Raw genomic sequence first — 26,606 nt, forward strand, 5'->3', positions numbered from 1 at the left:
TACCCCTCGTGTGCCTAGGTTGGATGGCCCTAAGTGCCTTGTTTGTGGATGTACGGGAGAATTTGACATTTTGTCTTTCATATATTCTTCACATCCGACCATCAAGTTTTGTGAGTTGGACTTTGAGATTAACATGAGATGGGGAATAGATGCATGCATAAAATTTCCTTAGCATGGAATTTTTCAATCTTTTAGCTTTGTTTGAACAAAAGAATATATATATATATATATATATATATATATATATATATATATATATATATTCATCTTCCAAAATATAATATATAAATTTTCAGAGGGTCAATTCAAATATTGAGATTACTATTCCTTACTCAAAATAAGTTGATCCTCGGGTAGCTCACTAGACATTTCATTCTCTAACTTATTTTGGACATATGTTCAGATTAAGAGGTTGATGCTTATAAGTTAGCATGGATTTTAGAAGACCCTACTTGTGGGGATCTTTAACCTTTGGTATGATACCTAATGAAAAAACTCTCTACTTAAAAGTTTTATTAAACTTTTGGGACTGATAAACTTTCCCGCATTAAACTTGAAACTTTTGAATGTTAACAATTAAAATTTTGTTGAAAAGGGATTTTACGAATGGGCTTTGGTGAGGGGTGTTACACTTAGGATTATTCTTTTTTATCCTCTAAATCTCGAGCAAAGTAATCATCACCTCCGCAGTTGAAGCATTTTCCTTCATTTTTTTCTTCAGTGACAAACTTCTTAGAGCTTCCAACGTCAGATTTTATAAACACTGATGGAATGATTTTGGAATGAAACTTCCTTTGTCCATTGAACTTCTTCTCATCAATCTTTCCAAAATACTTCACAATCATAGCATCACTTGAAGCCAACTCAACGTAATACTCTTCTTTAGAATCAACATTATCAAACTTGTCATCGTCGCTATCATGGGCAAAGGTAGACTTCCTTGAAAACAGAGTTGAAGACTTGTCTTTGTATTTGTCTTTCATGATCTCTTTATGTAACGGTTTTTTCTCTTCATAATTACGTAGATTGCCATACAAGCTCTAAATATCCATAGATTTAATTGTCTCACTATTTTTTAAAAACATCAACATGATGTTCGTACTTATCATCCATAGAATCTAAAACGATTAAACGTTTGAGTTAAAGTTTTATTCCAATATGCAAAGAAGTGATCATACTTCCTATTGAGGCTATTCTCCATGGTATCCTTTGCTTCATCAGTTCCTTCATATTCCACTGTCAACATCTCAATCATTTCTTTTGTTGAAACACAATTCTAAAAAAATGATATGTGTGATAAGGAAGTGATTTTCCAATGGTAGCACGTGCATGAACATCCAGATTGATGAGTTCTTATCTTCTTCGGAAAAAGAATGAGTTGGAGTCCTCTTTTTTGTACTAGTAGGAACACCATCTTTTCTCTCTTGAAAGGTTGGAACATGTGGACCATTTATAATGATATCCATCATGTTGAAATCCATGATTTCGAGAACAACCATGGCTTTGCGATTCCATATAGCCAAATTCTTTTCATCGAAAAGAGTAATTTTGTTGGCCGATGTAGAACCAGTAGTAGGTTTAGTAGATCCAGAGGAAGACGCCATTGCTTGATAAACAAAACCTACTCTATACCAATTGAAGAATCGTAATAAAAAATATCAACCAATAAAGAACACAATGTAATCAAAAATTCATTTTTATTAAAAACTTCTCACAAAGAGAATGCACCAAAAGACTTGTTTTTTTTTACAACAAATCCTTGTGTAACTTAAATACTAAGTAATAATATTCTAGAATGAAATCCCTACAAATCGTGGATTTGAATAACTTCTACAAAGATAATATAAACACTACAAATAAAAGATCTTATCAAAAAGATAATATATCTGAACCGTATTACAAAAGAAATCTTCACGTTGTCATGAGAAGCTCTAGTCAACGGCTAATACGCGGATAACAATGAATCATCGTCAACATCGTTTGACTCATCAGATTATAAGGTTTGACCTAAGCTCTGGTCAACGGCTGATACGCGAATAACAATGAATCATCGTCAAGATCATTTGACTCATTAGATTATAAGGTTTGACCATATATATATATATATATATATATATATATATATATATATATATATATATATATATATATATATAATGAGAACATAATTTAATGTGAGAACATGAGAACATTACTTTATGTTACTATTCTACTATGAATTTTGTATATACAACAATATAACATTATTTATCAACAAATATACGAACAATCATACATTAAAATTTTGTATGTACAACTTTATGACATTATTCATCATCGAATATATGAACAATCACATATTTAACATTCACATTAGAATTTACTAAATTACTACATATATATATATATATATATATATATATATATATATGTGTGTGTGTGTATATATATATATATATATATATATATATATATATATGTGTGTGTGTATATATATATATATATATATATATATATATATATGTATATGTGTGTGTGTGTGTATATATATATATATATATATATATATATATATATGTATATGTGTGTGTGTGTGTATATATATATATATATATATATATATATATATATATATATATGTGTGTGTGTGTGTGTATATATATATATATATATATATATATGTGTGTGTGTGTGTGTGTGTATATATATATATATATATATATATATATATATATATATATATATAAATTTTATAGTATAATAGCAATATAAAATTGAATATATTCATATTATAATTACTACAATACCATACATATTAAATTCATAGTAGAATAGTAACATAAAGTAGTGTTCTCATGTTCTCACATTAAAAGTGTTCTCATTTGAACTTAAATATATATATATATATATATATATATATATATATATATATATATATATATATATATATATATATATATATATATATATATATATAGGAGAGCGTTCAATCGAGAACATTTCTTATCGCGAGAACATTTGAGAACAAATTTTAAAAACACAGTTTTTTAATTAAAATTATAAAACAATATTCGTATAAATCAAAAAATAATCACAAACAATTAAAAAACCCACTAACTAACACAACTCATCACCCAACCAACACCACATGCCACCACCACCCATCACTAACCACCACCACCAACTATCACCCACCACCAATCACTACCCACCACCCACCACCACCAACCACCACCCACCACCACTGTCACCACCCACCACCATCATCACCCAACCACCACCACCTGCCACCACCACCCATCACCACCGCTCGCCACCACCACCAATAACCACTACCTGCCACCCATCAACACCACCCGCCACCACCACCCGCCACAACCACCAACCACCACCACCTATCACTACCCACCCACCACCACCACCAACCAGCTCCGCCACCACCATCACCTCCTAACTACCACCACCCACCACTACCACCCACCTCCACCACCCATCACCACCGCTCGCCACCATCACCAACAACCACTACTTACCACTATCACCACAACCCACTACCACCACCTATCACTACCCACCACCCACCCATCACAACCACCCCCCACCACCAACCACCACCCGCCGCCACCATCCATCACTACTACCACCACCAACCACCACCCACAACCCATCACTACCCACCACCATCACTTATCACTACCCACCACCTGTCACCACCATCACCACCAACCAGCACCCACCACCTACCACCCATCACTACCCATGACCACCCACCACCACCACCAACCAACCACTACCACCACCACCACCACCACCACCTGTCACCACCACCCATCACCACCGTGTCTCACCACCACCCACAACTATTACCTACCACCCATCACCACCACTACCCACCACCACCACCCATCACTAAACACCACCACCACCAACCACCCACTATGCATCACTACCCACCACTACCACCACAACCAACCACCACCCGCCACCACCATCACCACCCACCACCATCACCACCCAACCACCACCACCACCATCACTACCCACCACCCATCACCACTCACCACTCACCACCATTCGCCACCCCCACCAGAACCACCACCATCCGCCACCACCACCCATCACTATCCACCACCACCAACCACCGACCATCACCCATCACTATCCACCACCCACTACCAACTGCTACCAACACCACCCAGCTCCCACCCACCACAACCATCACCACCACTAATTACCACCTGCCACCACCATCACCACCCACCATCATCACCACCCAAACAACACCACTCGCCACCACTACCCACCTCCACCACCCACACCCACCACCCACCAAAACCATCACCCATCACTGTCACCACCACTTGCAACCACCCACCCACCCACCACTTATCACCACACACCACCACCACCCCCGCCTCCACCACCCGCCGCCACCACCCCCACCCCCACCCCAACCTACAAAGATTTGTTATTGTGTTTTTGATTCATTAGGTTTTCCTTATTATATAATCACATGTGATTATATGTATCGAGTCACATGTGATTATATGTAACGAATCATATATGATTTATATGTTATTAAATACATATAATCACATGTGATTAAATATATATAACTACATGTGATTATATGTATTTAATAAAATATTATTTACGTGGGCCGTATTTATTTTCGTGTATTTCCATACGAATCATATGTGATTAAATATATATAATCACATGTGATTAAATACACAAGAACAACTATTAAATCAGCATGTGATTCGTATTAAATCAATAATTTTTCTAATATATTTAATCACATGTGATTATATGTATTTAATCACATATGATTTATGTGGACAATATTCATTATTTCTTTCTCAATTCAATAGTTGTACTCATGTACTTAATCACATGTGATTATATGTATCAAATCGCATATGATTTATATTATTCATGAGTCAATATTTTTTCTTATGTATTTAATCATATGTGATTGTATGTATTAATCACATATGATTAATGTATAAAAAGAAGAATTATTTAATAAAAAACGTGAAAATGAATCTTGTGTAGAGAAATCATATGTGACTAAATTTACAAGAACTACTATTGAACAATAATGTGAAAATGAATATTGTCCATATAAATCATATCTAATTAGATACATATAATCTCATGTAATTAAGCACACAAGAATAACAACAAAATTGAGAACGCGAAAATAAATATTTTCCACATAAATTCTATGTGATTAGATACATATAATAACAAGTTATTACATGTATTTACTCACATATGATATATGTGGACAATATTTATCTTTGTGTTCTCGATTCAATAATTGTTCTTGTGTATATAATCATATGTGATTATAAGTATCTAATCACATATGATTTATATAGACATCATTATTTTTTGTCCGTATAAATCATATGTGATTAGATACATATAATCACATATGATTATATGTATTTAATCACATATGATTAAAGTGGACAAAGAACAATTATTGAATCGAGAATGTGACAATGAATCCCATCCACATAAATCATATATGATTTGATACATATAATCACAGTTTTCGACTGAATAATTGCTTTTGTGTAATTAATCACATGTGATTATATATATATATATATATATATATATATATATATATATATATATATATATATATATATATATATATATATATATATATATATATATATAATCATATATGATTTGAGGTAGACAAGATGCATTTTTTCCTTCTCGATTCAATAGTTGTGCTTATGTACTTAATCATATATGATTATACATATAATAACATTTGATAAAATACATGAGAACAACTATTGAATCGAAAAACAAAAAATGAATTATGTCCACATAAATCATATGTGATTAGATTCATATAATCACATGTGATTATATGTATTTAATCATATGTGATTAGATTCATATAATCATAAAGCAAAAATAAATTACCTCCACCACCCACACCCACCCACCACCCGTTGCTATCACCACCACTTGCAACCACCCACCCGCCTACCACCACCCATCACCACACACCACCATCACCAATCACCACCACCCCGCCTCCACCACCCGCCGCCACCACCCCCACCTACAAAGATTTGTTATTGTGTTTTTGATTCATTAGGTTTTCTCTTGTATATAATCACATGTGATTATATGTATCGAGTCACATGTGATTATATATATCAAATCATATATGACTTATGTGTTATTAAATACATATATTCACATGTGATTAAATACACGTGAAAAACTAGTGAATCGAGAATATTGTCCATGTAATACATATCTGATTAGATACATATAACTATATGTGCTTATATGTATTTAATAAAATATTATTTACGTGAGCCGTATTTATTTTCGTGTTTTCGATTTAATAATTGGCATCGTGTATTAAATCACTTGTGATTATATGTATTTAATCACATATGATTTACATGGAAAATATTTGTTTTCACGTGTTGATTCAATAGTTGATCTTGTGTATTTAATCACATGTGATTATATATTTAATATATGATTCGTATGGAAAATATTTATTCTTCCGTCAATTAAATAATTATTCTAATATATTTAATCACATGTGATTATATGTATTTAATCACATATTATTTATGTGGACAAGATTTATATGATTATATGTACCCACCACCATTACCCACACACAACACTACCACCAACCACCACCCATCAATACCACCACCATCCATCACCACCACCCACCTCCACCACCCATTACCACTGCTCGTCACCACGACCACCACCCATCATCCACCAAAACCACCACCACTACCACTCGCCACCATAACCCACCACCATCACCTATCACAACCACCCATTACCTATAGCCCCTAACATTATATGTGATTGAATACATCTAATGGCATAAATCATGTGTGATTATATGTAATTTTTTATATGTGAATAATTACATATAATTACATGTGATTATATGTATCTAATCATATATGATTATATGTATCTAATCACATATAATTTAATCGCATGTGATTATATGTATTCAATCATATGTGATTTATTTGGAAAATATTTGTTTTAAACGAATCTTGTTTATATAAATCATATGTGATTAAATATATATAATCACATGTGATTATATGTATAATCACATGTGATTATATCTATTTAATCACATATGATTTATGTGGATAATAATTATTACTCATTTTTATTCAATAGTTGGTCTCGTGTATCTAATCATATGTGATTATATGTATTTAATCTCATATCATTTGTATGGAAAGTATTTGTTTATGTGTTCTTGATTCAATAATTGTTCCCATGTATATAATCATATGTGATTATATATGTATGTAATCACATATAATCTATAGACAAAAATAGTTTATGATTAAATGCATTCACATATGAATTAATACAAGAGAAAAATTATTGAATCAAAAAAGCAAAAATGATTATTGTCCAAATAAATCATATATGATTAGATACATAAAATCACATGTGATTACATGTATTTAATCACATATGATTAAATTTGACAAAGGACAATTATTGAATCGAGAACGTGACAATGAATCTTCTCCACAAAAATCGTATGTGATTGGATACATATAATCACATGTGATTATATGTACAATCACATGTGATTATATGTATTTAATCACATATGATTATATGTGATTAAATACGTATAATCTAATCACTTGTGATTAAATAATGAGAACAACTATTGAATCGAGAAAGCAAAAGCATACAATGTCCTCATAAATCATATGTGATTAGATACATATAATCACATCTGCTTAAATGTATTTAATGACATATGATATATATATATATATATATATATATATATATATATATATATATATATATATGTACAATATTCACATATGGTTAACGTTGTAAAAGAACAACCATTGAATAAAGAATACAAAAATAAATCATGTCTACATAAATCATACATGATTAGATACATATAATCACATGTGTATTTAGTCACATGTGATTATATGTATTTAATCACATGTTATTTATGTGGACAGGATTTGTTTTCGCGTTCTTGATTCAATAGTTTTTGTCGTGTATTTAATCACAAGTGATTAAATGTATTTAATCAAATACGAATAAAATGGACAAAAAATAATTATTGAATTGAGAACATGAAAATGAATCTTTTCCACATAAATCATATGTGATTAGATACATATAATCACATGTGATTAAATGTGGTTAGATATATTTAATCGCATATGTCATTATCGCGCTCTCGATTCAATAATTATTTTGTTGTCAACTTTAGTCATATATGATTAGATACATATAATCACATATGATTATAAGTATTTAATCATATGATTATAAGTATTTAATTATATTTAATCATATGTGCTTAGATACATAAATCATATGTGATTAGATTAATATTATCACATGTGATTTGATGTATTTAATCACATTTGATTAATGTGGATAAAGATTTGTTTTCGTGTTCTTGATTCAATATTTGTTATCGTGTATATAATCATATGTGATTGTATATAGCTAATCATATTTGATTTATATACACAAGATTTGTTTTTTTTTTTCCAAATAAAATCATATGTGATTAGAAGCATATAATCACATCTGATTAAATGTATTTAATTACGTATGATTAAAGTGGAAAAAAACAATTATTGAATCAAGAACGTGAAAATGAATCTTGTCTAGATAAATAATATGTGATTAGATACATATAATCATATGTGATTATATGCATTTAATCACATATGATATATGTGGACAATATTTATCTTTGTGTTCTCGATTTAATAGTTGTTCTTGTGTATATAATCATATGTGATTATATGTATCTGATCACATATGATTTATATAGACATCATTATGTTTTTATCCGTATAAATCATATGTGACTAGATACATATAATCACATATGATTATATGTATTTAATCACATATGATTACAGTGGATAAAGAACAATTATTGAATCGAGAATGTGACAATGAATCTCAACCATATAAATCATATCTGATTGCATACATATAATCACATGTGATTATATGTATTTAATCAGATATGATTTATATAGACAATATTTATTTTTGCAGTTTTAACTGAATAATTACTTTTATATGTATCTAATCACAAATGATTTATATGTGATTATATGTATCTAATCACAAATGATTTATATGGACAATATTTGTTTTTGTATTTTCTATTCAATAAATTTTCTAATGTATTTATTAATATATGATTATATGTATTTAATCACATATGATTCAATATTTGTTCTCGTATATAAAATCACATGTGATTATATGTATCTAATCACATATGATTTATATGGACAATATTCTTTTTTGTCCATATAAATCATATGTGATTAGATACATATAATCACATATGATTAGATATATATAATCACATATGATTAAAGTTGAGAAAAAACAATAATTGAATCGACAACATGATAACGAATCTTGTCCACATAAATCATATGTGATTGGATCCACATAAATCACATGTGATTAGACATATATAATCACATCTGATTCTATGTTTTAATCATATATGATTTATGTAAACAAAATGCATTTTCGCGTTGTCGATTCATTAGTTGTTCTCTAATATTTAATCACATGTGATTATATATATATATATATATATATATATATATATATATATATATATATATATATATATATATATATATCTAATCACATATGATGTGTGTGAAAAAGATTTCTTTTCAAGTGTTTGATTCAACAGTTATTCTCATATATATATATATATATATATATATATATATATATATATATATATATATATATATATATATATAATCACATGTGATTGTATGTATTTAATCACATATGCTTAATGTGGAAAAAGAACAATTATTAAATTGAGAACGCGAAAACGAATCTTGTCAATATAAATCACATAGGATTGAATACATATAATACATGTGATTAAATACATGAGAAAATTTATTGAATTGAAAATGTGAAAACGAATTTGTTCCATATAAATCAAATGTGATTGGGTACATGTAATCATATGTGATTACGTACACATAATAGGAGAGTTAGTGTAACTCGCCTCCTTGAACATGAAAACCAGCTAGCATAAGCAAGATGGATCGTTTCCTTTCCAAGAACCTACACAATAATTATAACATTATTTAGCTTGTGCTTTGTTGTACTACTCTTATAAAACTTATGTATATATTTTCTTATTTATTCTTTGATTGTAGTGCTCTTTTGGGATCTGTTTTCTTACCTTTCAACCCATTCTTAAATTTTGTTAAAATAATATTGGTAAAGTTCTCTCTTTTATCTTTTCAGAAATAAAAAGATCTCGTTCTAATGATTTTTGGTTGATTTTATATTAAATCTACAAGTTAGTAACTTTAAGCTGTCACATTCTGGACCACTCAACACTACTGGAATCACCTGTACCAATCTACTAAGAATTACATCATACCCTTTATACGTGAAAAACTATACATCCATATCTAACTATAGGCTTTGGAATTTTGGCATGTGGAGTTCCGATGAATTTGTTATGATTTTTTGAAGACAATGCATGAAATTTGTGACAACATGGACCAAACTGAGAAGATTGCCAATTTTACCCCTCAAGGATTTGGGATTTCGAAATCTTATTCAAAGTTTGAAGAAACTAGACACAATAATATTTCCTTAAAAATAAGTCTCATGATCTTTAGAGTTTCCTACTAACTTGAACAAATTTTAGAAGTTGGAGGACAGATTTGGGAAAATTTATCATAATATCTTTTAAATCACTTTTGGTGTTCTATTAAGTACTTAATGGTTAAGCCTTAAGTTTATCACTTTTAACATGATTGTTGGTTACTCATTAGGATATTAAGATGTGAAATTCAGTTTAACCTAAGGACCTTAATGTTTGGCTTAATGAGGGTTCAAAGTTAAGGATTTTCACATAAAATGTAACTTTTACACTTATTAGGTTCTTTCAGACAATATGACAAACACTTTGTATGCATGAAATCCTACAGTGATCATCAACTCTCTAATAGACTCCAATGTAGCCCTAGAGCTTACTATTTTCATTTATCATTGACACCAACAATTAGTATAAAGAAGAAACGATTCATGATTATTAATGGAACGATGTCAGATTTCACAATATCATGAATCTGACTCATAATTCGATCAGATCCATTGTTTTCTTGATCAGAATACAAATCAAACTAGAATGTGCTAATGTGAAAGAGTAAGAGAGAGAGAGAGAGAGAGAGAGAAAGAGAGTAGTGATAGTACCTTCGAAAGATCAGATTGTTGAGTTTGAGCATTGAATTTATGGAACAACTATCGTGTATAGATGAAAGTTCATGGGAAGAAGAAAAGCACTAGGAGGCGGGGTCAATTTCGAAGGGGCATAACGGGAGGAGTAAGTGTTAGGCAGAGGGCAGGAACAAAGAAGGGTGTCACTAAGTTTGTGTGTGTTTTTTGAACTCATAGGCTAAAAAATGTTCTCACGGTAAAAATGTTCTCATTACATAACTCTCTCTCTCTCTCTCTCTCTCTCTCTATATATATATATATATATATATATATATATATATATATATATATATATATATATATAAGATGACGACATAGTGCATAATAAAATCAATCTTAAATCTTCTTCATTATATTAAACATCCATGTTCTTTAAATCGGCAACACTCTTTTTAAACTTGAAGACATAATAACAAAAAGGAACCAACTTCAATAAGACGATAAGTATACAAAGTTGCTTCAAATCCAACTTCTTTGGGACTCTTGATCATACATAATTGCTCTAATTTTTGTTGGTGATTTTAGTATCACTAAAATTTGTGTAATTGGAATTATTATGTGAGCTAAAGAGTTTATAATTTGTACTGTATATTATATATTATATATATTATATATTTTATATTACATATTCATAGTGTGTGGAGTGTAGACATATATAAGATTGAATTATAAGCCGGTACGGCAAAATGACGGGGGTCAAGGGGGTTGTGCCCCCTTGCAGGGTCCTAGGGGTAGCCCCCTAGCGGGGTCCAAGGAGAAGCGCCCAAAAGGTCTTTGGAAATTTGAGTTTGGATCATAGTGAAAAATACAAATTCTAGTATATGATTATGGTAAAATTGGCAAATTTTGTCAGTTTTAGAAACCATCAATCATGCCATTAATTTTGAAATTACTTGACTAATTCGGAAGACGACAACCCTTATTGCAATCCTAATTGTCAAGTATAGATACAACTGTTCTATTTGATCTATGTGACACACTTTTCCCAGCTCTCTTTCTTCTCTGACGAACTCAAAATTCTTGTAATTTGGTTTGCATTTCTGTGCCTTGATTCGTAAGTGCCCATTTAGATTATCCTAAACTGGATTTCTTATAACCTGGACATAATGTATGAAATATCTGTTCGTAAAGTGAACCTACACGATCCATAGGGAAGCCAGATTTCCACCCTAAACCTTTCTATATACTAACAATTTCAACCAAATACACGACACACAGGTGTCGTACAAAACATCTTGCAAAATGCCATTATATAAATGTAACCAAATTTGTGAGTATGTTTTTTGATCGCTTGTTAGTTTTTCTTGATCAAACCATAAAGCATGCATCTTCTCAAAACCCAACAAAGTTTGGTATGTAAATCAAGTTCAATCAAAATACCTTTCATCTTTACTTGCCATGAAAAAACCTTGTATTTCTATGTAACAATAGAATGTCAAACGTCGTAGTTGCCACTTGCCATACTAGTGAAGAAACCTTAATTTGAGATTTCAATCAAATAAAGAAATCCATAGTAATGTTGTGATAACACTTGTTGATAATAACTAATGATCAAATAACTATAAACACTTGTCAATTAACAAAGTATATCAATATTGATTAACTAGGTAAAGTGTAATGTCCCAAATAAACCAAATTCTTCTAAATAAAATCTCCAACCAAAGGATATCATTAATATATAAAGAATAATAATAAGTAAATCAATAAAGATTAGAGACAAATACAACGAGATTTACATGCAAAATCCAACCAAAGGCGCAGGAAACATCCAATAGATCCAATAGTGATGATAATGTTGGGGTTATTTGAGAGGCAAAACAAGAAAATACGAACTAGAGTTTTTATGTGTAAAAGCTCTCAGCTCTCTCTATTTTAAAACAACCAAATAAGGCGTTAAAACCCATCTCTGCCAATAATACCTCCAAGTTGTTTCGTCTTGGTCTCATAAGAATACCAGAATTTGACAAAACCACTTGGACCACCATTTCTGAGTTTAAGGTCAATTTTCAACAATACAGATTAAAGCAAATTTGGTAATATCATATAATATAAAACATATAACACAAAGTATACCATATCATGGAGATGGAAGTAAATTGGCAATGTACTGGAGTATTTGGTACTACCGTTTTGTGTTTGGAGTAGAATAAAATATATTTTGTGGGTTATATAAAGATGGAAAATATAAAATTTAATCATACATATTTCTTCTAAAAAATAATAATAATGAAATAAAAGAAAAATAAAAGAAAAAGCTGAAAGGCCTTTAGATTGTGTCAGAAGCAACGGCACGTTCTTTGGCCATATACTTATTTTCCCTTGCAACTGTTGCAACAAAGCCACCACCATTGAACTAGATTGAAATGATTTTTTATTCATGTTTTTTTAATGAGGATGGGAAAATTATTTATATATTTTTATAAAATTGTGAGATCTATTTTCTAAATTTGTTCTATAATATTTTGGGTTGGTGTTAATTAAATTCAATGAACATCAAACACATTATAAATTATTTAGTTTTTTTTTTCCCTTCCATTTTGTTCAACTTAGTTCGATTTTTTTTCTTGTTTGGTTGATAATGGGATGTAATAGACATCATTGATCATTCCCCTTCAAATACCATACTCCTACCATAAATAGCAAACATAGTGGCCTTATAACACAGACCACAAACACTCTCCATTCCATCATCACAATGGCTCCCTTCCTAACTTCCACTCTCTATTCCCTCTCCCTAACCCTAATTTTAGCTGCCTCAGCCACCGCTAACCTCCCTTTCTCCGACCACTTCGTAGAAACAAAACCATCAACAACCACCAGAAAAATGACACGCCTTCATTTCTACTTCCATGACATTGTGAGTGGCAAGAACCCAACTGCTATCAAAATAATCGGGCCAAAAAGTTTGTTTGGAACAACTGTAGTCATCGATGACCCTTTGACTATAGACACCAAGCCTGATTCGTTGGTGGTGGGAAGAGCTCAAGGACTCTATGCTATGGCTTCTCAACATGACTCGGGTTTACTCATGACTATTAATTTTGTTTTTACTTATGGAAAGTACAATGGAAGTGCGCTTAGTGTTATGGGTCGAAACCGTGTGTTTGATGTGGTGAGGGAAATGCCGGTTGTTGGAGGAAGTGGAGTCTTTAGATTTGCTCGTGGCTATGCACTTGCGAGCACTGTGAGGTATAATTTGAAAACTGGAAACGCCGTGGTCGAGTATAATGTCACTGTGATGCATGATTGAAAAAGTTAAACTCTTTTGTCCTTACATATTGTCTTAATAGAGGTTAAGTATGTGAGAATTGATAAATGAGGTCTAGGTTTCCAAACATGAATATCACATCCATATAACCATAACCACAACACTATGATTTGTGCCCTTCATGTTAGTTGTGGGTCTCATCTTGTATTGTGATATCTAAGTTAAAGTTCACCATTTGATGCATTTGTATTTTTTTTTTGAAATATGTCGTTAATTCGTTGCTAATGCCAAAATTTCTAGTAGTATAATGTGGATTTTTTTTTTCTCGGTTTGCATGGGTTCAAACTACTCTTTCTATAAACAAAAGAAAAAGAATGTGTATGACTTAAACCCTTGAAAAGCTAAGTAGCCTTGGTGCACAAGGCTCATGTTGGATCCAAATATTATAAATCTTTACAACAATCTTATTCCAAAGCTAAGACAAAAGAACAGATCTTGAAGTATTTTATTAGTCAAACAGATGATCATACATTTATGAAGCTCAGAAAAGAGGGCATCGTTGTTTTTATACACAAAAGTAAGCAAACAAAAAAAAAAGAAACCAAAGAACAATTCACCATGATTACAAACTACACACTAACTGTACCTCCCAAACTTCCAAGCTGAAATCGTAAACAACGGTTGATTATGCCAACAAATAACCAAAAACCCATTTTCATTTTTAATCTTATAACCATCATACCCATAATTCTGCAACAATCTTGTAGCCACCAACATCCCATTATAACTCAATGGAACACGTCCAAATCCCGCCAATTCAAACCTCGGAATCCATTTCTCAAGCTTCTCATGTCTCACCTTTCTTTCAAGCCCTTCGCAAGCTATAATGTTCTTGATTTCTTCCCCAAATAACATCTTTTCAACTTTTTGTCGATCGACTGATGTTCTTGGAACTGTAGATTCTAAGCAATCGAATAGAGCTGCATAAAAGATCAAAGCTTCAAGTGCTCGATCCATTAAAGTAAACCCGTTGTGGTTCGATTCTTGTTCAGTTACCACCATTAGTTTTGGTGAAAGATTCCAAAGGGCGTTCAAAAAGCTCATGATTTTCCCGGAATTTAGCATCAATGGTGATGAGGAAGTTGAATCGGGACTCGGGCTAAATGGGTTTACAATATCTTTTTTCAGAAAATCACCTAAAGTTTGTGAATTTATAAGAATTCGATTCGATGATGGGCTTTGAGTTCTTTTAATCGTTTCATCATCGAACGCTAATAGAGTATGAAGTTGAAGAACCGAACTGATTGCTAAAGCTTCACCGGATTTATAACGTAATTGTTCCATTTCAAGATTCTCCAATCGGGTTACGATTGGATTAAACTGAAACGGGATGTCTAATTTCTCAGCTTCTTCGTTTAATCGAAGAGCCATTTGTTCTAATACTTCTTTTTCTTGATGAATACCTGTGATTCTCAAATGTGGTGGACCTTCGGAACGTGTTCTTAACGCTTGAAGAAGATTAATCCATTGCGCAGGCTCTGAAGAACAAAGATCGATAATGTGAACCATCTTTTCGCCTTCCATGGCTTCAAGAATCGCCTGGTTAGTGATCAAATACGACAGTCTCAAAAACGGGCAGAGATCAAAAAACAATCTTTTTGTAAGAATCTCTTCGGAAATTGACGTGATTTTCGTGGAGTTTATAGCTTTGTATAAACCAGGCCACCCTTTGAGCATTCGATTAGCGAGAGCTTCAGTGAAATAAGCTGCGATTCTTTGCATTGTGTCACCATCGGAGGATGAAAGACGATTAATCTGCTCGAGTTCGATGTTGGCATTCTCGATGCTGCCGGCGGCGACGTTGTTAGCACAGGCGACGAGGAGGCGGATGAGGTATAATCCACGTTCTTCGGATTCCATTTCTCGTAGCCATGGATATGGTGATCCGATACCAGGTGAGAGTGACATTAGAGAGAATAAGTGAAGTGGGGAGGAACTTATAGACGAAGATCCGTCTTCTTGACCCATTCCTGACATTAATCCGTTAAAAATTCGAAATGGGTCTGCAAGATGAACACATGAAATTGCGAAATTAAACAGCAAGAAACAGTCAATCAAGCACTTAATTGTGTTAGTAGAGATAAAGTGAAGAGAATCAAAGAAACTCCATTGAAAAATAGAATAAGGATGAACTCACCACTGAATATATCTGAAGTAATAATGGGAAATCCGATGAAACATATGAAAAATGTCAAATTCTGAAAAGGGCTTTGAAATGGACTAAAACCCCATTGAGACCCACATAACAAAATCCAAACTTTATCATCTATTTTTTTGATTACCTTCGAAATTATCAAGGGTTTTGGTGTGTTTCTAGGAAAGTGTTTAAAAGTCCAAAGTGGGTATAGAAGGAGTTAAAATGCTCTTTGTTTTGGGGAGGACATATCCAAGGGGTAGTGGCTTGTGTGACAAATGAAAAGGGTTGTTTTTGTCGTCATTGCATTGGTTCTTCCTAGGGGACATCAAATGAATATGAAATAGGAAGGGTTTTTTGTAGGTTTGTATATGCAACTTGTAATTGATTAAGCGGTAATACGTTGAAATAGCAGTATGTTTTTACATATTATGTTTTTTAAAGGTTAAATTTGTATGTAATTTTAATTCGCTCGGCCGTGTTAGTATTCGTTTACCATTGTTTAAGTCGTAAGTTTACATGGTGTTTGATATTTATGATTGTTTGTTTTTCTAGAAAAATCACTTCTGACCATTTATTGTTGGGTCACGCACCACACAGAAATACTTGGTTTTTCACATCTGCTTATTTTTTTAGAAAACTTATGACTTAAAAATATCTGCATGTGTGCTACGTAATACAACATTGGACCATTATCTTGAAACCATTTTTCATTTTATTTTAAGTTATATTATTTAATATAGTTTTGTTTTATTTGTTTTTCAACATGTTTATTATTTTAATAATATTATTAATGATATTATAAAAATTCGAATATATTTTACACAATTTTAAATAATTTCAAAATTGTTTCGTAAATTTCATATAAATATTTTTTTGTATTACATTGTTCATAACAAAATATTAATAAATTATAAATTTAATCACTAAAATTACCAAATTTATTCAAGTTAACCGTAAAAATAACTACTGTCTTCGAAAATAAAAAAATTAACATGTTTTTCGCTAAATTAACAATTTATTTGTTGTTATTTAGCAAATAATATGTTTAATTATTTTATATAAACATCTTTAAAGATAATATCATCAAAATGATTTTTATATTTGATTTGCATTTGATAAGCCTAAATAAAATTTTAATTTAGAATTATTTTTAACTATTGTATAGTTAATTTTTGTTCATTACAGCTGCCTTGCAGAGTAAAAAAAAAACAAACATATTTTTTATTTAAGCTGCAGCCGTTTGGTCCACCTATAGAGACTTGCAGATGTGGTCCTCGGACTTCAAATGTTTTCGCTTCGATAAAATAAACAACACCTTAATCGTGAGATTCTGGTATAAAAATGGTTATGGTATGGTATGGTATATACATGATTTTTGTTTGTTAATTTACTAAAGATTGCATTATTTTATTATTGTTTTATTGTTTTGAACGACACTCATAAAATATAAGATGTGAAAACAAATAAAGTACAAATTACAATCACATGATTCATCGTTTGTTACAATTATTTGTAGGAGATGAAAAAAATACTTAAGTTCAAATAGTTTTTGTCATTCGGATTTTATACATGATGACTTTGACAAAACTTTATACTTACATGATGTTATAAATGGCTTTAAACCTGGAGGTTTGCCAATTTATAAATTTGTATTAAAAGTAAGTATTCCAGTTATGTTATTGAGGAATATTGAGTAGAAATCTGGTTTGTGTAATGGATCGAAGGTACAAGTTATAGCATTGGGTAAAGGTGTTATAGAAGCAGAGATAAAATTTAGAACTAATATAGGAAGCAATACGTTTATTCCAAGAATCTCATTGACCCTTTCAGATAAAAAAGATTCATTTCACCTTTCAAAGAAAGAAGATAATTTCCCCCTGTTGTATGTTTTGCGATGACAATAAACAAAAGTCAATGACAATCTCTATCAAAGGTTTGTTCGTTTTTGGGACAACTAGTGTTTACTCATAGACAGTGTTTACTCATAGACAGTTGTATGTTGCATTGTCCAGAATTAAAAGTAGAGGCAGATTGAAAATAAATTTTAGGCACTGAAGGTAACCTTAGCAATAAGACATCTAATGTTTAATTCAAAAAAGTATTTAAAAATGGAAGAAAACATCTAATGTTGTATTCACTGAAGGTAACCTTAACAATTTTAGACACTGAAGGTAACCTTAGCAATAAGACATCTAATGTTGTATTCAAAGAAGTATTTAGACACTATATTTTGCATTGTCCAGAGTTAAAAGTATGTTGCATTGTCCAAAGTTTTAGAATATATCATTACTAATTTTTAGTACTTTGGGTTCAATTATGTACATGTTCAATACATTGTGTGTCTATGTGTAAAAGTATTGCTTTAATAATGGTTTGATATACACAACTTGATATTTTTTTCATGAATTTGTATAATATACGGGTCTCACACCTAGGTCTATTATGAAATGAAAAAGATGATATATTTGCATATAAAAACTGAAAGCTATAAGAAAATTAATAATGTATACTTTAAAAACAATTATAGAAGTGACAAAAGAAAGTTAATGTGTATAAATATATATTAGTGACATTAACTAGGTGAATATGATTGGAGTTAAAATGGTCAAAAAATCATCTTTTGCATCAAACAACTCATATACCCCTCGTGGGCATGATACATATTTCTCAAGTATTCTTAATCAACTCCATTTTAACATTAACATCTCACATCACATTTCAATCATCTCATTCCATCTCATATTGCATATCATCAAAATTTCATCAACTCAACTTAATGAAACCTCATACATGATACCACCCAATCACCTCTTATGGGTTTTCTAGTATCAATTCCCATATTCTATTAATCATTCTCTTTCAAATCACATATATTCTTAAAGTGAAAATGAAAATCTAAGTCCTTGGAATTTAGTTAAGCATAATAATAATCACTAAATCGTTATATGAATAGTTCAAAGTTTACTCACCTTGTCTTTTACAGTTTATTTGGATGATATCCCAACGTTGGAACTTTCTTGCTCGGTCCTTCTTCTTGATTTCCTAATCACAATTATCTCATAAATATCATTAACAAGATCAATCACACCTTTCAACTCATGAACATAAATTCTCATTTGTGAAGTCATATGATTTATTTATCAAGAATAAAACTCTATAGATATCTCAACCCATAAATACTCATACCATGTTTAATATACCTAGTATATAATTACATACATCAAAATTTATCATTTAAAGACTTAATTCGTTAACTCGTATTTCTTTACTCATGAACCCTAGTCCTCATGAATCAAATTTAACATACAATTTTCAATAACATGATGCTAAATTGAAATTAAGCCATAACATATCATATAAAATCTCAACTTCATTTGTTGAACTTAAAGCCTTCATCTAGGGTTTCAATCAAAGCCTTTAAGTCTTGTTCTAGATTCAAGATATAAGTATTAAAAGTGATTAATCGTACCTTGATTCAACAAATTGAAGTTCTATGCCTTCAATCTCTTCAAAATCAGACTTGGGAGGGTTAACTAGGTGTAAATCTTACCTTAATATGTATTTCTAGAGATTTGGGATCAAATGAATTTTTTTAAGGACGTAACTTAATTTAACGTCTGATGTAACGCTACATCGTGGGCATCTTTTGTGACGTTTTCTCTATACGACAAGGCATACCCCGTCTCGAATAGTATTGGGCAACATACTTTCACCATGTTGTGGCTCTTCTCCACCACATCATGTCCTCTTCAAATTAGGATGTTGTCACTATTCATTGAAGTAACTTGATTCTCGCTACATCCACGTCGTGGGCATCTTACCCACTTTGTAAAATTGTTTTATTCTTTTAGTTAATGTATTACAAAGTTTTTACTAACTTTAATCACTTAAATTCTCATACATATGACTTATTTTGACTTATAATCAATAATTCTCAATTAGATACATCACATAATAATCATACTAATCATAATGCTATAATGTCTAAACTTTCATACATTAATACTTGTCTTTTAAGCTATTAAACATAGACCAAGTCAAATGCACAAAAACCGATATTACAAGTTATACCCTCCTTCAAAAGATTTCGTCTCCGAAATCTATTATCGGTCAATTAAAGAAATATGGGTATTTTTCTTTTAACTCAATCTCGGGTTCCCAATTTACATCGCAACCTTTATGATGACGCCATTGTACTTTCACCAATATGATTTCTTTATTTCTTAACGTCTTTATTTTTTGATCTAGTATCTTATTGGGTTGCTCGGGATATCCTAATTTCTCATCCACTTCAATCTCAGTCATTAGTACCATTTGTGATTTATCAAACATGGTGTTTCTCAAATAAGAGATTTGGAAAACATTATGGATACCTTGTAATTCTTGTGGTAAATATAATTGATATGCAACTTTTCCAACTCTTTGTATTATTTGAAAATGTCCAATATACCGTTGACTTAACTTTCCTTGTTTAGCAAAATGAATCATACCTTTCCATGGTGAAACTTTTAACATCACCATGTCACCAACCATAAATTCTAATGGTTTTTGTCTTTTGTTCAAATATTGTTGTTGATGAAGCTGAGCAACTCTCATATATTCCCTAATCTTCTTGATTTTTTTTTATGTTTCTTCAATAATATTTGGTTTTGCTAATGGTCGTTCTCCAGCCACTAACATGTGGGAGTCCTACACGGTCTTCTATATAGTGCTTTAAATGGTTCCATTTGAATATTAAAATGGTAACTATTATTATACTCGAATTCTATCAATGACAAGTGTTCATCCCAGTTACTACTAAAATCAATTATGAAAGCTCGCAACATATCTTTAAGGGTCTGAATCGTTCTCTCGCTTTGCCCATCGGTCTAAGGGTGATATATCGTATTCATCAATATCTTAAAACCCATTTTCTTTTTGGAAGCTCTACCAATATCGAGATGTAAATCGACTATCTCGATCAGATACAATACAAGTTGGTATGCCATGAAATTTTACAACTTCATTAAAATAGACATCTGCTAACCGATCAACAAAAAGATTTTTTATAGGTATAAATCGAGCGTATTTGGTTAAACAATTGACCACAACCCAAATGGATTCATGTCCTCTTATGGTTTGTGGTAGCTTTTTATTGAAGTCCATAGTGATTTGGTCCTAATTTTTCACAATAATAGGTAATGATTACACTTCTCCTCCTGGTTTTTGGTGATTTGTTTTCACTTGTAAGCAATTTAGACAATTTTCAACATATTTTCCAATGTCTCTTTTCGTCCCGGGCCACCAATACATTTTCTTCAAATTTTGGTACATCTTTGTACTACCGGGATGTACTTTATAGCGCATACAATGAGCATCATTGAGTATTAACTTCCTCGTCTCGCCATATTTGGGAACCTATATTCGCTTCATAAGTGTATTCACGCCTTGTGAGTTCGCGGTCAATTGATTAATATAATTAACCATATCTTATAATTTCAAATTCTCTAATTTTTCAGCTACTTTTTGATCTCTTCTAATCAGATTTGGCAATTGACTAACAATTCCCATTCATGCGGAGGTGATTTGGATCAGTTTTTCTTTTCGACTTAATGCTTCAACTACTACATTAGATTTTCTAGGATAATAGTGAATCTCACAATCATAATCTTTAAGTAGATCCATCCATCTTCTTTGTCGCATGTTCAACTTCTTTTGATCGAATAAATATTTCGACTCTTATGATCGGTGAAAATCAGAAACTTTACTCTGTAAAGGTTGATGGGTATTATGAAAAACATATAATCCTATGTGTGCATGCAACCCGAAAAATTTGATCTATGTTTTCTCTAATTGAACATACGACTTGAACAATAAAATAGAAAAACCCTAGCATGCTACTATATTTTTGAAAATCACAATTAGCATTAGCATAATCATTGCTTGATTATATATAGTAAGAGCAATTCAAATCCTTGTGTTGTTGAAGCCTCGGGAGCAAGTGTCACAATTGTCACGCCTCTACTGGTTCACGCCCAACACTAGCAAGGAAGAATGATTGAAGAGGAGGAGAAAGGTTGCATAATTCGGCTGGATCTCTTAAGAAACAAGTGGTCAAAAATAATAGGGTAACGACCCTATTTATAGCACAGTCAGGAAACCCTAGATAAGCCCAAATCCTAGATTATCTTAAACTGGGTAATTATCCACTTTCCTAATTATCCATTAGGGATCATTCTAGAATCCATTAATCCTTATGAAACCGTCCAACGCTCTATGGAGGGTTCTAGACTGCCTCTTGCTCAAGTATTAAACAATTACAATTCAGTCCCTACACTTTTAATTAATTCTTTAATCCCAAAATTAATTCTAATTAATTTCTTGTTAAATACTAATTAAATATTACTATTTCTAATTAATATATTATGCTTATAATATATTAATAAATCATTTACCTTAATTTATTAATTAAATAATAAATCAACCTCTTTCTCCAAAAGCATTCTGTCAGTTGCTAGTCTTGATGGCAACACAAATGGACTATGCTACTATCAATTTAAGTATATAGCAATTATAGTTATGGGCTTAAACACCTAATCTAACAGTCTCCCACTTTGATTTGTCTAATAACTATGGTTGCCAGTATATTCTTCAATAACTGATTAGCAAATTGAAGCTCTCAAAGTTGCTATTGAACTCTAACCTAGTCAATTATGCGTCCTAAGATAAGTGATCATATAATCCTCCATTCTACAATATATCATACGGATATGAGACATGGAACATAATTAATCTCGTTGTCCAATACTTTGTTTCCTGGCTTCTGATTTGTAATGACAATGAACTAATGGGTTTTGAGCATTCTAACACTCCTATGGTGTACATGCAACCCTAGAAACCTTGGATCTATGTTTTCTCTAAGATACATGCAAATAATAACTTTCCAAGGTTTACATCCTAACTAGCATGTTATGGGGTACATGAATCATAAAACACTAGTAGAATTACATACCTCTTAGTAGTGGTCGATTGCTTGGAGTTTGAGAGCCTAGCACCAATAATGTGGATGCCTCAAATGGAAGTCACAAATCACCACAAACTTTGGAAACCTTTAGAGAGAGTATGAACACTTGTAGAAATCGGCCACCTTCGCTCACACACAAACTAGTGCCATTTCAAGTGCCAAGGACCCCTTTATATAGTGTGGTGGATTAGGGTTACATCCATGTAAACCCTAATACCTATGACCTTTCATTTCCATGAGATCCATGGGTTAAAGCTCCATGGACTATCCATGGAATTTCCATGCAAGCCTAGCCCATTCTAAATAAGCAATAGCCCACACTATATAAATACAAGAGCCCACATTTAATTAGACACCTTTTTTATCACCAAATTAATTCTAAATTAATTCTAGATCAATACTAATTAAATAATATGATTTCATATTAATATATTAGAACTTATAATATATTAATAAATCATAACATACTATTCTCAAAAGATTATCCATAAATAGTTTGGATGAAGTGCAACCCAAATGGACCATGCCGGGTAACGTCAAGTACATCTTAAATATAGTTATGGACTTAGACACCTTATCCAACAGTCTCCTACTTAGATAAGTCTAATAACTATAGTTGAAAGCATGACTTCAGGAACCGACCGACAATCGTATCTCTTAACACTCTGTTGAACTATGAAGCGCCATTTTAGATAAGTGATCATATAATCCTCTATTCTAGATATCGGCCGGACAAATACATGGAACAACTGCATACTTATTGACTAGCAGTTTGTTTCCTGATTTCCGATTTGTTTGACATATAACTTAATTTTGTTGGATTAGTGTCTAAGCCCGTAACTATATTTTGTATGTACTTAACCTGGTTATGCATGATCTTTTTGGGTTGTCTTCACCAAAGCAACTTGACAAGGTAATTTAAGGAGAGAGAGAGAGAGAGAGAATATTATGGTTTATTAAGATATTATAAGAATAATATATTAAAGGAGAAATCATATTTATTTAATTATTATTGGTCATAAATTAATTAGGAATTAATTTGGTGACTAAAACAGATTAATTAAATAAAGGGGCATAAATTGTCAAATGTATGATAGTTGAGTTTTGGGCTGGGAAGCCTAATGGACTAAAGGAGGAACTCATTATGATGGGGATCCATGATATTTTCATCCAAGGCCTTATTCCAGAAGGTTCCTTGGGCTGCTTGGTGGCTAAGTTGTCCATTAGGGTTTAAACTGAAACCCTAGCAGCCTACAGTATAAATATGACCCCTAGGCTATGAAATTGGCTACACTTGATTCCAAGAGAACCCTAGGGCCGATTTTAGCATCTCTCACCCTCTCTCATATTGCCTTCTTGCTTGTGGGGTTTGTGAACCATTAGAGGAGTTACAATTGTGACTCTAAGCTCAAGATAAGGAAGAGTACACGGATTCCAAGCAATTTGAAAAAGGTAAACACTTAGATCTGTTCTTATGATGTTAATTTCGAATTATACATGATAGATCTAGGGTTGCAAGTCTTGGATTCAAAGCATGTACAATAGAGAAACCTAGATCCAAACATTAGGGTTTGTATGAGCACATAGGTTTGTTCTTATGCATAAAACCCATCAGTGGTATTAGAGCCTTGATTAGTTTCAATTGTATGTGATGCTTTAACTGTTTGCTTGCTGAAAATCGTTTTTCCTTGCCTCTGCCTGACTCAACTCGGCGAGTCAGTATCTGGACTCGGCGAGTCCAGGTCCGACTCGGCGAGTCTGTGCATCAGGTAGAGGATATTTCGGGATTTTGTTGCAGTTTTGTCATGGGATTAATGCCTAAATCGTTTTTTGAAGATAAAATCCGAATTTTATTATATTTGAATGATTATCCCTGCCAAAACAATAGATAATTTCAAATCTTTTGAATATTAGTTGTTTATATGATAAATATGGATTATTTAAATTATTTGGTAATTATCTTGTGACTAAAATTGGATTAGGTCAAATATAAATAATTATAAAATTAATTGTTTATTTTGTATTATTTGTTATTTGATCCCTTGTGCTTTGGAAAGTTCAAAACTTGTCCTCAAGTTTTGAAATTTAAACTTTATGATTAAAAGTTTAATTTTGAATAATTTAAATTTCAAACTCTTAGAATTTTACAAGTTTAAAATTCAACCCTATACTATTATATTATTACAAGCTTAATTAATATATATATATATATATATATATATATATATATATATATATATATATGTATAACTTAAAATGTTTGTCTTACTGTTAGTATGCCTCATTCACGAAGCCGGTCTATAAGGTGGGTATAAGGTTGCTGCCTATAAAATGGCGCTTAATGGGTGTACACTCACACCCACCGCTTGCTTGACTGATGGAGGGTCGTTAGCCGAACGGGTAGGATAGGGCAATCCTCTCCTCATTAAAAGTATAATGAAAGATACGAAGTAACTACAATGTTTTTACAAATTCCCAATCTTAGTTACTCTAGGGTAAAATGTGAATATGATGCTAATCCATGCAATTACACTTTGTACCCTTGTCAAACGTTAGTAGAGCGCGTATGGTTAACCGACACACTAATTTGGGGATGGCATTGGTAGAGAAGGGTGACTCGATGTCTGTCATAGATATCAATGGAGCGTGTATGGTTTACCGACACATTGATTAGGTGATAGACATTGAGTGCACCATGTTGATTCGCATGGTTATTCATAACTTGTTTGCGATCCTCGATATCACAGTCGCAAATTTGAAGTGCATATCGAGATTTAAACATGCGATTGAAAATTTCAATGAATCTCAAAGATTTAGGAGTTGTCAAATACATTTATAACTTAATTCTCTTTTTTGTTTTTAATGGTGAGAATTAGTGAATCGTCATT

General features: G+C 31.7%; 2 protein-coding genes across 2 annotated transcripts; one reads left to right on the plus strand and one right to left on the minus strand.

Moving 5' to 3' along the window:
- The first annotated feature begins 13,844 nt into the window (after positions 1-13,844).
- Positions 13,845-14,761, plus strand: LOC111921794 (dirigent protein 22). Its single transcript, XM_023917372.3, has one exon. It carries the CDS (start codon positions 14,006-14,008, stop codon positions 14,558-14,560), a length of 555 nt encoding a protein of 184 aa, XP_023773140.1. The 5' UTR covers positions 13,845-14,005; the 3' UTR covers positions 14,561-14,761.
- Positions 14,762-15,009: 248 nt separating this feature from the next.
- Positions 15,010-16,999, minus strand: LOC111921793 (scarecrow-like protein 3). Its single transcript, XM_023917371.3, has 2 exons — positions 16,716-16,999; positions 15,010-16,581 (listed from the first exon to the last, which is right to left on the minus strand). Exon 2 carries the CDS (start codon positions 16,553-16,555, stop codon positions 15,155-15,157), a length of 1,401 nt encoding a protein of 466 aa, XP_023773139.1. The 5' UTR covers positions 16,556-16,581; positions 16,716-16,999; the 3' UTR covers positions 15,010-15,154.
- Between the last annotated feature and the right edge of the window lie 9,607 nt (positions 17,000-26,606).

Source organism: Lactuca sativa, chromosome 1 (genome assembly GCF_002870075.4).
Source record: "Lactuca sativa cultivar Salinas chromosome 1, Lsat_Salinas_v11, whole genome shotgun sequence".
NCBI classification, from domain to species: Eukaryota; Viridiplantae; Streptophyta; class Magnoliopsida; order Asterales; family Asteraceae; genus Lactuca; species Lactuca sativa.

Bases quoted from the DNA above. Each gene is read 5' to 3' on its own strand.
- LOC111921793 (XM_023917371.3), bottom strand. From the start codon at position 16,555: ATGTCAGGAATGGGTCAAGAAGACGGATCTTCGTCTATAAGTTCCTCC.
- LOC111921794 (XM_023917372.3), top strand. From the start codon at position 14,006: ATGGCTCCCTTCCTAACTTCCACTCTCTATTCCCTCTCCCTAACCCTA.